At 50.0% G+C, this 13,881-nt stretch overlaps 1 protein-coding gene across 1 annotated transcript in view; it reads right to left on the bottom strand.

The window, feature by feature from the left end:
- The window catches only part of AIF1L (allograft inflammatory factor 1 like), a 39,336-nt gene extending 32,328 nt beyond the window's left edge, over positions 1-7,008 (bottom strand). Inside the window, exons 1-2 of the mRNA XM_084820599.1 lie at positions 6,781-7,008; positions 6,327-6,388 (exon numbers count right to left, since the gene is read on the bottom strand). Coding sequence (XP_084676725.1) covers positions 6,327-6,388; positions 6,781-6,811 — 93 coding nt within the window. The 5' untranslated portion in view covers positions 6,812-7,008. The remainder of the gene's footprint in view (positions 1-6,326; positions 6,389-6,780) is intronic.
- Positions 7,009-13,881: the final 6,873 nt, after the last annotated feature.

The raw sequence follows: 13,881 nt of genomic DNA, 5'->3' as shown, positions 1-13,881 counted from the left end.
CGGGGTTCAGATCTCCACTCAGCAATGAGAGAGAGAGAGAGAGAGAGAGAGAGAGAGAGAGAGAGAGAGGCAGAAAGAGAGAGAGAGAGAGAGAACTAGTCACCCAGTGTAACAGAGGGAGATGAGGTAGGAACTTGGGGTCTTCCCATGAAGCTGATTGGTGGGAGATTCAGGACAGATAAAAGGACGTCTTCGCACTGCGCAGAGTCAAACTATGGAATTCGCTACCACAGGATGTAGTGATGGCCACCAATTTGGATGGCTTTAGAAAGAGGGTTGGACAAATTCCTGGAGGAAAAGGCTATCGATGGCTACTAGTCCTGATGGCCCTGTGTTACCTCCAGTACCAGAGGCAGTGAGCCTCTGTACACCAGCTGCTGGGGAACACGGGTGGGAGGGTGCTGTTGCACTCGTGTCCTGCTTGTGGGTTCCTGGTTGGCAGCTGGTGGGCCACTGTGTGAACACAGTGCCGGATGGGATGGACCCATGGTCTGATCCAGCAGAGCTCTTCTTATGTTCTTAGGAAGCAGGGGAATTCCACCAGTCCTGCTAAAAGATGACTTCATTTTTCCTCTTCCCTCCCCATCCCTCTCTCCTTGCGTGCCATGTCTTTTTAGACTGTAAGCCTGCGAGGCAGGGACCACCTTGCTTAACCGATCGTTTGTAAGCCCTTTTGGCCGAGAAGCAGGATAAAAGTAATTTAAATAGATAATAAATAAAAACGGTCCCAATTACCATGCTTTGGGAGGGTTGAAGATCCCAGTGCTTCCCCAGGATGGGTAAAGAGCGTGGGCAGGTGTGCTCAAGGCCTGCCTGTCTCTTTCCCCCTTTACCACCTAGACTCAAGCCCAACTTTGTTCTTGATGATACCTGAATCTCACCCCTGGGGGTGTCACCAGTAAGTGGAGGAAGGCTGCGTCCTCTTCCCCCTGCCCCCTCTCAGACTGAAAGCAAGCTGGTCCAGCCAGTTGATCCCACTTTCTCTCAAGGGAGCGGGGGTTAACCCCAGTCATTCTCCTCTTCTGGGGGGCTGACTCATTCTGCCGTTCCCCTTGGGAAAACTCAGCTGGCTCCTTTGCTTTGGCCTCCTGGGACTTCTGGTCCACCTCATATGAAGCATTGAGGGCCTGCTTGACCACACCAACAGCCTGCTGGTCGAGCTGTTGCTGGAGCGAGAGCAAGGACTTCCCATCTCCTGAGCCCTCCAGGAAGCTCTGTTGGACGCGAAGCAAGCACTTCATGTCTTCCTCTCAGACTCCCACTACAGCTCAAGCGCACGATGCAAATAGATTGTGTCTCCCCACACGTCTGGCAGCTGTTCTCTGAAGGCCTTCAAGCCCCATGGCTTCACACTTCTCTGCCCTTCTTCTGGGGAGGTGTGGGGACATGAGGTAGGCCCCATCAGCGTCCCTATCAGCTCCTGGAGCACGACATGCGTCGATCAGTACTTGGGCAAAGAGCGTCACAGCCAGCAGTTGAAAAGGCTGCACGTCCTCTGTTTCCCCACGGCAGGGGAGGGTGAAGCTTGAAGGAACGTGACCCACGCTTTGTACCTTGAGTGGCCTCCACCAATGGAGCCTGGAGTAACACTGCTGGATTTCTCAACGGGCAGAGGAAAGAAACACCATGTGACACAGCTTTCCCCAACTTGGTGGCCAGATGTTTCTGACTCCAATTCCCATCAGGCTGAGCCAGCATGGCTGCTGGCCACCAGCCAATACTTTCCTTTGGCAATAACCCCCCCCCATTACTCAGTTTAAACCAGTCGCCCTAGAGCTGTAAATCATTATCTTCATGCCTTTGTGAGAGGCAAAGAGCAAAACGTCCAGAAATCACCCGAGAGACATCCCAGAAATCATAAGAGCGCTACATCTGAATCTCTTTCATTCACCCCCCTCCCATAAATGGGTGGGATGGAGATGCAGATAACATTCAGAGATTTGAAAGCAGGTTTTTCCACTCCTGGAGGGGGTTGACACCCAAATTAAAGGTGCTGCACCTTTAGAATTAAAGGGGGGGGGATTTTGAAATCTGCTTTTAATTGCATCAGCCCTGAGATTTTGCCAGCAACTGTGGACTGCAAAGAACAGAACCCAGGAGAGACTGAAAGCGTTTCCCACTGTCTCCAAGAGAAGTCACCTGGCATTATACACTTTAAATCACATGGGGAGTAAGAATCCTGAACAAGCTCCAAGGTTCTTGGGTCAAACGGGGACTGTAGTCTCCACCCAGATCCACCTACACTAAATCATAACCTTCCACTCCCACAGGAGTGAGGACCGCCAGCATTCCTCTGGCCACGTTCCAGTCGGCAGTTTATGTATTCTAAGCGGTAAGAAGCCTTCACAACTTTTTAACAGTAGAAACTAAGTAGATGCAGCTGATAGGGAAAATTCCACCTGCTGAATGTTCATTATATAGGGAAAGCTTCACCTTGCTACATTTCGCCGTGCTGGGGTTGCTGCGAATAAAGCAGGGGAGCAGGGCTAGCAAAAAAAAAGGTGGTAACTGTAATAGTTAATCAGGAATAAATTAACTACATTAGAACTTAAGAACATAAGAAACGCCATGCCAGATCAGACCAAGGGTCCATCTACTCCAGCATTCTGTTCACACAGTGGCCAACCAGCTGTCAACCAGGAACCGACAAGCAGGACACGAGTGCAACAGCACCCTCCCGCCCATGTTCCCCAGCAACTGGTGTACATGGGCTCACTGCCTCTGGTACTGGAGGTAGCACACAGCCATCAAGCCTAGTAGCCATGGACTGCCTTCTCCTCCAGGAATTTGTCCAACCCCCTTTCAAAGCCATCCAAATTGGTGGCCGTCACTACATCCTGTGGTAGCGTATTCCATAGTTTAACTATGCACTAATAACTATTTATTAGTGAGGCTGCAAGGCTGTAAGATCCAGTGAAGCCATGGGGCTTTCTTTCTTGAGTAAACATCCATCCATCAAATTTATATGCTGCCCACCCGGTTTATGTCCTTGGGGCATTTTACAATCAAAACCAAACCAAACCAAGAGCAAAACAACAACAACAAAAACAACAATAACAACCCAGACAATAACTACGACCATTAAAATATCAAAATATGAAAACATCACGAATATTAAAAAAGATTAGAGAGCCAGCAGTAAAGTTAATAATCAAAGTGACAGATTAAAGAATAAAGGCCGGTTGGAAGAGGACAGTATCGATCTGGCGTCTAAACATCTACAGTGAAGATGCCAGGTGGATCTCCACTCCTCAGAGGAGGGGCCACTACAGAGAAGGCTCTTCCCTGGTAGCCGCCCAGTGTACCGTTGTGGGTGGCGACACCCAGAGAACAGCCTCCAAAGATGACCTTAGCAAGCAGGCAGGAATATAGGACTGGGCTGTAGAAGAGTAAGCGGGGAAGTTTTTAATCACACCAACTGACTAGGAGGCTTTATGGAAGCCATGCGCTTATTCTCATCCTCAACTCTCCTTCTGCAGTATGGGGATGATAATACTGGCCCGCCTTCCAGGGTCGTTGTAAGGACTACTGAGGATGCATGCAAAGCACTTTGAACACTCGAAATGCAGGATGCGGAAGTCGATGATTATAATTGCTCCCCCCATTTCACCCATGCTCCACATAAACACAATTTAGGGTGCAATCCTATGGGGATCGGCGGCTGCCTCCGAACTGGGACGCAACTGCCTATCCAATGCTAGGCAGGAGAAGCGTGGAGGGGATTGTCTCCTCCGTGCTTCTCCTGCCCTGCATTTGTGGCTAGACAGCCGATTTAGGCTGTCTAGCCACGGGAAGGCGGAGTGGTGCCGGTGGTGGCTGGATGACACGTTGGATGTGTCGTACCAGCATTTCCGCCCACCCTGCCCCCGGGAACGCCCCTTTTATGCCACTCCGTGCCGCTCTTCTGAGCGTGGAGTGCGGGGCCGTTCCGCGCTGCCTCCAAGCGGGGTGTGTGTGTGTGTGTGAGTTCTCCGGGAACTGACCTCAGAGCGCGGGCTCTGAGGTCGGTTCCCAGGAACTGATCTATCCTATGGCTGCCGAGCTGCTGACTAGATAGAACAGGGGATATCTATCAACGGATAGAACAGACAGATTCCAACAGGAGCAGGCTTGACTAAGAGATCAATCGCTCCCAAGAAACAGACCCAGTCTCGAGACCCACTGAGCATTTTAGAGATCTGCATAATAAGTATTTTTATAGTCCACAAGTGTTTTAGAGATCTGCAGAATAAATAAATTGTTGCTACAGTCCATACTCAGAGGCACTTTTGGATTTTTTCCCCTTCTGATGTTTTTTGCAAATACCCATCATGACTGGCAGGCGCTTCTATTTCGGTACAGCACTAAGTTTCTAAGACAGAGAGAGAGAGAGAGAGAGAGAGAGAGAAATGAAGATGATGGTGCCTGTCATTCTAAACCACCACCAACGTTTGGAGGCAGTGTATGAAAGATGCGATAGTTCATAAAGTCTTTTTTAAATGCACAGGCACACGCGTACACACCCCTCCAATCGTGAGCATATTTTAACCATCGGCCGGTCCCTTTCATGACTTTGCTCCTGCCCCTCCCCTCCGCTCCCTCCACAACGCAGGGTGTTAAGCATTTTCCAGACTCGCTCCCCTTCTCCCTTGCTGCTGCCCTTTACGCCTGCAACTCTGCCCCAGAACACCTGCGTAGCAGTGGAGGCTGGTGGCTCCGATGTCAGTGTGGGGGGGTGAATCCGCTCCGGGTTTCAGTCCGAACCAGGTGCACCTTGGAGAGCTCCTTCAGAGTCCTGACTGGTCCTGACTGAAACCCGGAGCGGACGCATTGCTCCACTGACATCGGAGCCACCAGCTTCCACTGTTGTGCGGTCTCTGTGTCACACCTCTCGTTCCTTCTCCCTTTCAACCCCTCCTCAAAACTCTCCCTACACCCCTGCCGTGAGCCCCACAGCTTCAATCCTTGCGCCCCCAAAAACAGATCCAAGCCGTAGCAGCACAAGGCATCTGTGTGCCCATTCCTCTCTTGTTACCCTTGCTCCTGTGCATCTTTCGCTCCCTCTCTGGACTGTAAACTCCTCGGGGCAGGAACCTTTGTGTGGTAAATGAGCCATGGGCTTGGGTTGGCCTGAAGATCTATCTGCCATGTCCTGGGCAGATGGTCCAGAGAGACACTATCATCCGCAGCATCCCCGCACCTGGGATTGAGTTCTTGCACCTTTGCCAGCCACAACCGTTGAACGGGGGTGCTCCTAATGGATGCAGGGAGCATTCCAGGGCCTGGAGGTGAAGTTCCATCTACTAATTCCCAGACAGAGCTCCAGAGGAACCATCTCCCCCATGTGAAAATTTCCAACCCCACCGACAGACACTAAGTTGCCTACAATGAAACAGCTTTCTTACAGGGGTGCAGAAACACAGGCCTGTGGACCCAACCCAGCCTCCTGGGTGTCACCTGAGTTCCCCAGAAAGCCCCACCCCTTCCCATGGCCACACCCCTTTCCCCTCAACCACCATTTTTAAAAATATCCACCCATCACTGGAATACGGCCCCTGAGATCTTCTTTGAAATGGAATTTAGCCCTCAGACTCAAAGAGGTTCTGCACCCCTGATCTAAAGAGCTTCAACCTTTCCCCAATAAAATTCTTAAGTCCAGAGTTGAAAACCACCCAACTTCACCACTGCTTTGGATGGCATTTTGAACTGATTATTTAGGGTGCAGTATGGATATTATTTCATATTGTTGTTGTTTTTCAAATCAGTGTTATGTTTGCTACGTTACTTTCATTTCATTTGCCGTCTTTTATCCCCCTCGCCCCCCCAACCATTTTATTGCATTCAGGACTAGCCTTCCCAGCCTGGCAACCTGTGGATGCATTGCACTACAACTCCCATCACCCCATGCTTACTGGAGGTTGTAGTCAAAAACGTCTGGAATGTGCCGAATTGGGGAAGGGATCGTGACCTCCCCCTGAGGGGACAGTAATATGAACATTTAGGAAATGTAAAAAATAAAACCGCCCAGAGACCTTCGGCTATTGGGCGGTATAGAAATGAAATTAATTAAATAAATAAATAACCCAACTGTTATAAGTTGCTCTGAGTACCATAGGGCAGAGAGGATCGAAAAAGAAAAGCCATCAAATCAAACAATCTCATCAGCAGAGATGGAAAAGAAAAGAATTATTGTGGCTGTATTGTTACATTGTGGTTTTAACGTTCTATATATTTTAAATTGTTTTACTGTGTGTTGTTTGGTTTTAATTTTTGTGAACCGCCCAGAGAGCTTCGGCTATTGGGCGGCATAGAAATGAAATAAATAAGAAGGCACCAGTCGAACCCACCTTGTTGATTTCCTCCAGCCTCCCTTCCTGCTTGGCTTTTAGCAATCCGTAGGCTTTCCCCCCTGCAGAAAGAGAGAGTGGTGAACACCCGGAAAAGGGGGGATGTGGAGCCTGCGTGCATGCCAGGGAGCAGGTGTCAGCTGTTTGCTGGGCAGGGGTGCTTGGGGGCAGATGCTGGGGGCCCCACAAGCCCTGGGATGAGGGGGTGGGGGCGGGCCACAGGGCAGGGCTGGCTGTCCCCATCTGGGAGGGGAGCGCAGCAATGCACATCAGAATCCCGGAGTCGTGGGGATGGAAGGGGCCTGTGAGGCCATCGAGTCCAGCCCTCTGCTCCACGCAGGAATCCCAGCCACAGCCAGGGCGGTGTGCGAGCGCGCGTCCGTATCCCTCCAGACTATTCAGGGCCGAGTTTCAACTGACCCAGCTGCGCCGCTCCGCCGGTGCGTTGACCTACCTTGATACGTATTGCTGAGCATCAGGGACATGCTGGAGGCGCTGGCAGGGAGGCCGGGGAGGGGGCCTTGCAGAGAGGAGGCCCCGGCCCGTGCGGCGCTTCTCTCCGTCTCAGCCCGAAGTGGAGAGCGAGCGAGCGAGGGAGGGACCACACTTGTGCGCGGGGGCTGCGAAGTCAGCTCAGCTCCTCTTCAATGAGCCCATTCACGGCCTCCCCGGCGCCTGCCTCACGCAACCCTCTGCTGGAAGAGGCCGGAGAATGCACCCGGGCAGCGCCCCGGAGCGGGGCCTCAACCTGTTGCGGAGCTTAACCCCTTCCCCGGTCAGGCACGGAATCTGCTCCTGGCCTGGGGCCGGTTTTTGGCCGCGGCACAGGGCTGCCAGCTGACCAGAGAAAACTCCCCGGCCCGCCCCCGTGCTTTCAACAGCATCTTGACCGGCACTCATTATGTATGTATATATTACATTTCTACGCTGCCCAATCGCGGAAGCCACTGCTTCCCTTAAGGCCACAAGAGCCTAAGAAGAGCCCTGCTGGATCAGGCCAAGGGTCCATCTAGGCCAGCACTCTGTTCAGGCAGTGGACAACCAGCTGTCGACCAGGAACCCACACGCAGGGCAGGAGCGCAACAGCACCCTCCCGCCCATGTTCCCCAGCCGCTGGTGTACGCAGGTCACCTGTTCAGCCTCCTCCAGTATGGTGAGATGTATTCTATTTCTATTTAAATTGTAGCTGCTATTTCTAAACATGCACCTATTAATTTTTGTGAACCGCCCAGAGAGCTTCGGCTATTGGGTGGTACAGAAATGAAATAAATAAAATAAAATAATAAACATACTCAATACATTTACATAAGAACATCAGAAGAGCCCTGAAGCAGGATCAGACCAAGGGTCCATCTAGTCCAGCATTCTGCTCACACAGCGGGCAACCAGCTCCCCATGGGAAACCCACAAGCAGGACAAGAGTGGAAGAACACCTTCCCTCCTCTTCCTTCTTATTAGCACAGAAATAAGAATTACTTCTGCAGATCCAGCTGCTGTTTAAATGCACAGCAGCCGGGGCAAGGTTGAAAAGTTGACAACCTTATCTTGAGTTCTAGCTAGCGGAATGGCAGCTGAACTGTGGAGCGGCCAGCTGCCGCAAGTCTGTTGGCTTCTGTTCAACTGGCAGACAAATCTGTTGTCCGACTGTGTGCATGTTTACTCAGAAGCAGGTTTACTCATGTTGCTCCCAAGTAAGCCTACCTAAGTTTGCAGCCTGGTCAGACCCATGTTTACATGGGTCCTAGGGGACTTCCTTCCAAGTAAACATGCTTAAGATTGGAGGATGGGGCGATGCTCAACATGCTTGTAACACTGATGTCATCTCGGAACTTCAAACCAGTGGTGTTGTTAGGGCTGGACCCCAGAGTCAAAGTCTGGGGGGTCGACAGCTCAGGCGCCCTTGAAATGACCACTCAGAACTTAAGATACACATATTAACCTTTTGCACCACAAAATGGGTGTTTATTCCTAAGTATGCACATGCGATTAGCGCACAGCTGAAAGCTGGTCTAAGTATATTAATCTAATAATGCAACAATATTGAAACACACTTAGGGCGCAATCCTGTGGGGGATAGGCAGCTGCCTCCAAACTCAGAGCCGACCGCCTATCCAATGCAGGGCAGGAGAAGCATGGAGGGGATCGTCCCCTCCACGCTTCAGCCACCCTGCATTTGTGGCTAGGCAGCTGATTTCAGCTGTCTAGTTGCGGGAAGGCAGAGCGGAGGAGGAGGCTGCCGGACGACACATAGGATGTGTCGTACACTGACATTTCCGCCTTCCGCACCCCGGAACACCCGCTGGAATGCCTCGTTTTTGCCACTCCACACTCCTCTTCCAAGTGCGGAGTGTGGGGCTGTTCAGAGCTGCCTGCGAGGCAGCACGGGAAGGGGGGATGGTCGGTTTTCTGGGAACTGACCTTGGAGCATGGGCTCTGAGGTTGGTTCCTGGAAATCTTCATATCCTATGGCTGTCTAGCCGCTGACTAGTGGCCATAGGATTGCTCCCTTAGTCATTTTTAATTTTTGCTGATTTATCTTTTCGTGAAAACGATTAGTGCTTAAACAGAAATAATATAAATGTGAAAAAACAATGTAAATATAGTATTATACATGAAATAGATAACATAAACATCTGTATCAAAAAGTATGTTCAAAAAAAGTCTTTCCTAAGGAAATGTGTTAAGCGCCAGGGCAGCTGAAACAAACCCCATTTTATTCCTGGAGTCGCGATGGTGCTATGTGTAAGTGGGTTTAAAAGACATGCTCAGAGTGCTTCTTTCCTTTTAAAAACTGGGTTGGAAAGCCAACAGGGTTTTTTGCAGGGATGTTGAACCCCTTTCAGCCCAACTTTGGAGAAGGGTGGGGGGGAGGGGGGAGCCAAAGGCAAAAAGGGCAGGGCTCAAAACCCCCAATTGCCATCATATTTTAGCTGAAAGCCCTGGCTATTAGTAACTAAGGGCACAATCCTATGTATGTTTAGACAGAAAAAAGTCCTACAACTCCCAGCATGCCTCAGCCAGCTGTGCTAGGAACTGTAGGATTTTTTTTTCTGTCTAAACATGGATAGGATTGTGCCTTAAGCCTTAGGAGAGGCATTGGAACCTTTTAGAATGGGGAAAAAACTGCACAGAAATTGGGAAAACACCAAACAATTGGTGGTCAGAGGGAAGGGTGTGCCCACGCCCCTGGATTGAGAACCCAGGAGGGTCAAATTTGGGGGGAGAAAAGAAATGTTAGGTGTGTGCTTCACAATGAAAGTAATGTACCTGCCTGGACCCTAAGATCATCTTCAGGGGTCCTTCTCCGGGAGTCCCTGCCAAAAGAAGAGAGGCGGGTGACTACAAGGAACAGAGACTTTTCTGCTGTGGCACCCCAGTTGAGAAATGAGTTCCCTAGAGAGGTTCGCCTGGCACCTATGTTGTATTCTTTCCAGTGCCTGGTGAAGACCTTTTTATTTTCCTGGACATTTTAGCATTTTAACATTCTAGTCTTTTAGCTTTGCTGTTTTAAAGGTGTTACTGTATTTTAAATCTCTGCATTGCTGCTAGGTTTCATGCTAGTTGTGCTTTTATACTGCAGTTTTAATGCTTTTATATTTTATATTGTTTTCATAGAAGCACCGAATCATAGAATAGTAGGGTTGGAAGGGGCCTACAAGGCCATCGAGTCCAACCCCCTGCTCAATGCAGGAATCCAAGTCAGAGCATCATTTTTTTGCTGTACTTGGTTTTAATTTTTGGGAACCGCCAGAGAGCTTTGGCTACTGGGCAGTATAGAAATGTAATAAATAAATAAAGTACATGGTCATTGAAGCAGGGGCAGCAGGGATGACCCATAAGACAGTTATAAAGTAAAGGTGTCCCCAACCAGTCGTGTCCGACTCTAGGGTGTGGTGCTCATCTCCATTTCTAAGCTGAAGAGCCAGCGCTGTCCGAAGACGCTTCCGTGGTCATGTGGCCGGCATGACTGAACACCGAGGTGCATGGAACGCTGTTACCATTCCCGCCGAAGTGGTGCCTATTTATCTGCTTGCAATTTCTTGCTTTCCAACTGCTAGGTTGGCAGGAGCTGGGACTGAAGACGGGAGCTCACTCTGTCACGCGGCACTCGGGTCTCGAACTGCTGTCCTGCCATCCTTCCGGTCTGCAGTTCAGCGTCTTAACCACTAAGCCACCGCAGCCCCTAAGACAGTTATATCTGCGGTCTAAAATTATCTAGCTGCTACTAATTTCTCTGGGTTTGTAAGGCATTTCAGGAGACCAGAGTATGCCATGTCTGAAAATAGTTGAACAAGGAAATTAAAGTTTAACAAGGAGTTAATTTTTTAACCATGAGTGCTGGCTTTTGTGCATTAAAATGCAAGTGATCTTGGATAAAAGCAGGTCTAAATGAAGCCTTTAGGAATATTCAAATTTAATGAAATCAAGGAGTGATTAAAACATACATGCACACTTACACTGCAGTCCTATGCATACGTGCCTGAGAGTAAGATCCATTGAACACAATGGGGCTTACCTCTGAGTAGGATTGTGCAAATAGGATTGTGCTGTTAACTGATTAAATTAAGGGGATGACCCCCCCCCCTATCTGTGGCTAGATATAATTTGTTCAAGGGCCCAATGCAGCTTAGCTAGGATTGCCAACTTTTGAACTGCGCCCTGTAGCTGTGCCTTTAATAACACTTCGGTGGCAGGGCTGCCACCGCCTCCTAAGTCCTGCAAGTACTGCAGGCGGGGCACCACTTATAAATCACCAAAAAAAGAGGAAACACATCACTAAAAAAGAGGAATTGCATCACCCCAAAAGGGACACTGATTCAGCCTACTGGTGCTGATTGGGGCACTGGGATGTTTTTTTAAAGGGCCCCCAGTACCCACCCAAGGTTTCCCAGTGTTGGATTTAAATTTCCCACCATGCCGCGGTGTAAAGGAGATTGCACTCTGCACATGCTCATAGCCCAGAGTCTTTCTTTTATATAACCAGGCCTGGGCATCAGCAAGCAAGCGTCTAAGGCAGCTCGTTCTTGTTCTCAAATCAATTGAGTCCCTGGGAAGAGATTTTAATTATTTTAAATATGCAAAGAAACCCTGCAATGTTGGGCGAGGCTCTTCCAAAGGGCCCCCACCCTGCTCAGGCCAAGCCAAGATTCTGAGTCACCATTTGGAAGCCCCAAACCACCTATTATTTAGTGACCTTCCTCTAGATGTCTGGCGTCTCAGCCAGGACAATGAGGCCGCGCTCTCTGCCCAGCCCAGCACGTTTGTCAACACGGCCCTAGCAGCTGAGTCACCACCTTCCTCTGTTACCTCTCGGGGGGCTCTTGTTCCTCCAGTCTGGACAATGGTGCAACTAGATAATTTTAGACCCTGGACTTAATGATCTTATGGGGCCTGTGTGCGTGCGTGCTTTAAATGGCCATGTGTATTTATTCAGTTATGGAACACAAAGAACTCCCCCCAGCCCCATTCCATCGTTTATAACTGCTTCTACATTCCTGATACATTAGAGCCGAAGTGTTGAAGCCAGTCGGGACTGGTGGCTCGGATGTCAGTGGCGTGGTGAATCCTTTCCGGGTTTCAGTCAGAACCAGTCAGAACTCTAAAGGAGCCCTCCAAGCTGCTGAACTCTACCCCCAAAGTAGGCTCAGGACCTCGGACAGCTCTTTAAGGTTCTGACTGCTTCTGACTGAAACCCAGAATGGATTCACAGCCCCACTGAAGTTGGAGTCACCACCCTTGCAACTTGGATACCTGTTTTAGAGTTCTGACTGGTTCCAGCTGAAGTCCAGAGCGGATTCACCACCCCACAGACATCAGAGCCACCAGCCTCCCGTGGTTAGACCAGATTGGAATCCCAGGCGGGCTGGATTTGGCTCGCAGGCCTAAGGTTCGACACTCTTGCATTTCAGTAACCCCGCACAAACCCCCAATTTGTCAGTCAGTAACAACAACAACAACAACAACTCTGATCATGTGCAGTTTTGCATTTTAAACTCCCTTCAATCATGGCACCATCATGACAATGGGAAAAAAGTGAGAGTTTGCTTCTGCTGCCCTGATGCTATGCATGTTTATTTGGGAACCAACACCATTTTGTTGCAGCAAATAGGTAATGCATTTTTAAAAAGGTGAAAAAGACTAAATTGAGCATCTGTAACTATGTACGTGCCTGGCCAAATACTCCCCCTTCCCCCAACTATAACATGTCTTTAAAAAATAAGGAAGGAAGAAAGAAAGGGCGGGGGGAGAGAAAGGAAGACAGACCGCACTTGACACCTGGAAGCAGTGGAACAAATGTACCTTGCTGTGGGGGGAATCTCTCTCCCACCAGTGAGTGGGGAACAGGCTGGGGGTCACTGCCCCATGTAGAGCAATCTCTGGCTGCCGGGTCCTATGCTTGCCCAGTACTGAATCCAGGCCTGTTTGGCACTCACCTGTTGCTTTCTGGGTAATCATTTGGGGTGCATGGACTGCACAGGGCTTGGAAATGCCATTTTCATTTCCCAGAATGCCCTGGGACAATTCTGCAGCAGGGCATTGTGGGTAATTAAAGGGATGGGCCGCTCCCAGACCCAGCTGGCTGCCTTCCTCTCTCCTCGGGCAAGTGCTGGTGCAGGCCTGAGACAAAAAGCTGAAAGAGTTTCCTCCCATCTTACTAATTCACGTGGGACACAACCCTCCAGGTCATTTCTCCTACTCAAGCTCTGTGGAAATGAATGCGAGCCCAGGCAGGATTTCAGAGAGGCAGAGCGGGAGAACATGCTGCCTGAGGATCATGCCCCATAGGTGAGATCTGCGGATCTCCCACTCTCTGCCCCTTTAAGCTCACCCCAAGAAGCAAAAGCCTTATAACAGGGCCACCCCTTGCCCCTGCACCAGGGGTGGCCCAACTTGCAGCCCTCCAGATCCTTCACCATTGGCTGAGCATCACGGGAGTTGTAGGCAAAACAAAGTAACAAACAATCTGGAGGCCCACAACTTGGTCACCCCTGCCCTACCCAAATCAGATTTCAGAATGCAGAGAGCTGCAAAATCCTGGCAGGATCCCATACATAGGTCACCGCTGGAGGAGGAGCCTGACCTTGGCTTCTCCAACGCTGGGGAAGCAAGGAGTGATCTAGTGGAGTTTGTGTACGGATTCCAGAGTGTTAGTAATTTCCTGGGGGAGGCCAAGCCGTAACCAACATATCAACAATCTGGACTCTGCTTGCCTCATAATCTGCTTTCCGCCCGTTCGTTTGTTTTGCTTTGCAACACTATTTGTTTTTGGAAGACTGCCCTTGGAACAGGGAAAAAGAGGAAGGAGGAAAATACGACAGCAGACTTGCCTTTGTCAGGGATGGCATCAAAGGTTTATCATGTGTGTGTGGGGCTGCTCGCACAACACGCTAACCCACACTCCGTGGTTGAGTGTAGATTCTTGTTGAACTGTGGGTTAGCGTGTTGTCCGAACCCAGGACATTTTCCACAGGGTGGCTTGTTAACCATGCAGCGTGGCTTGTTAACCACCCTGACCAACCCAACAACAACCCATGGGTTCTCAAGGCGGCTTATT

The sequence above is a fragment of the Heloderma suspectum genome, chromosome 14 (assembly GCF_057233095.1).
Source record: "Heloderma suspectum isolate Gila_16-S chromosome 14, 16-S_ref, whole genome shotgun sequence".
Classification (NCBI taxonomy): domain Eukaryota; kingdom Metazoa; phylum Chordata; class Lepidosauria; order Squamata; family Helodermatidae; genus Heloderma; species Heloderma suspectum.
Note: the sequence above shows the minus strand (reverse complement) of the source record. Positions and strands in the feature narration are given on the sequence as shown.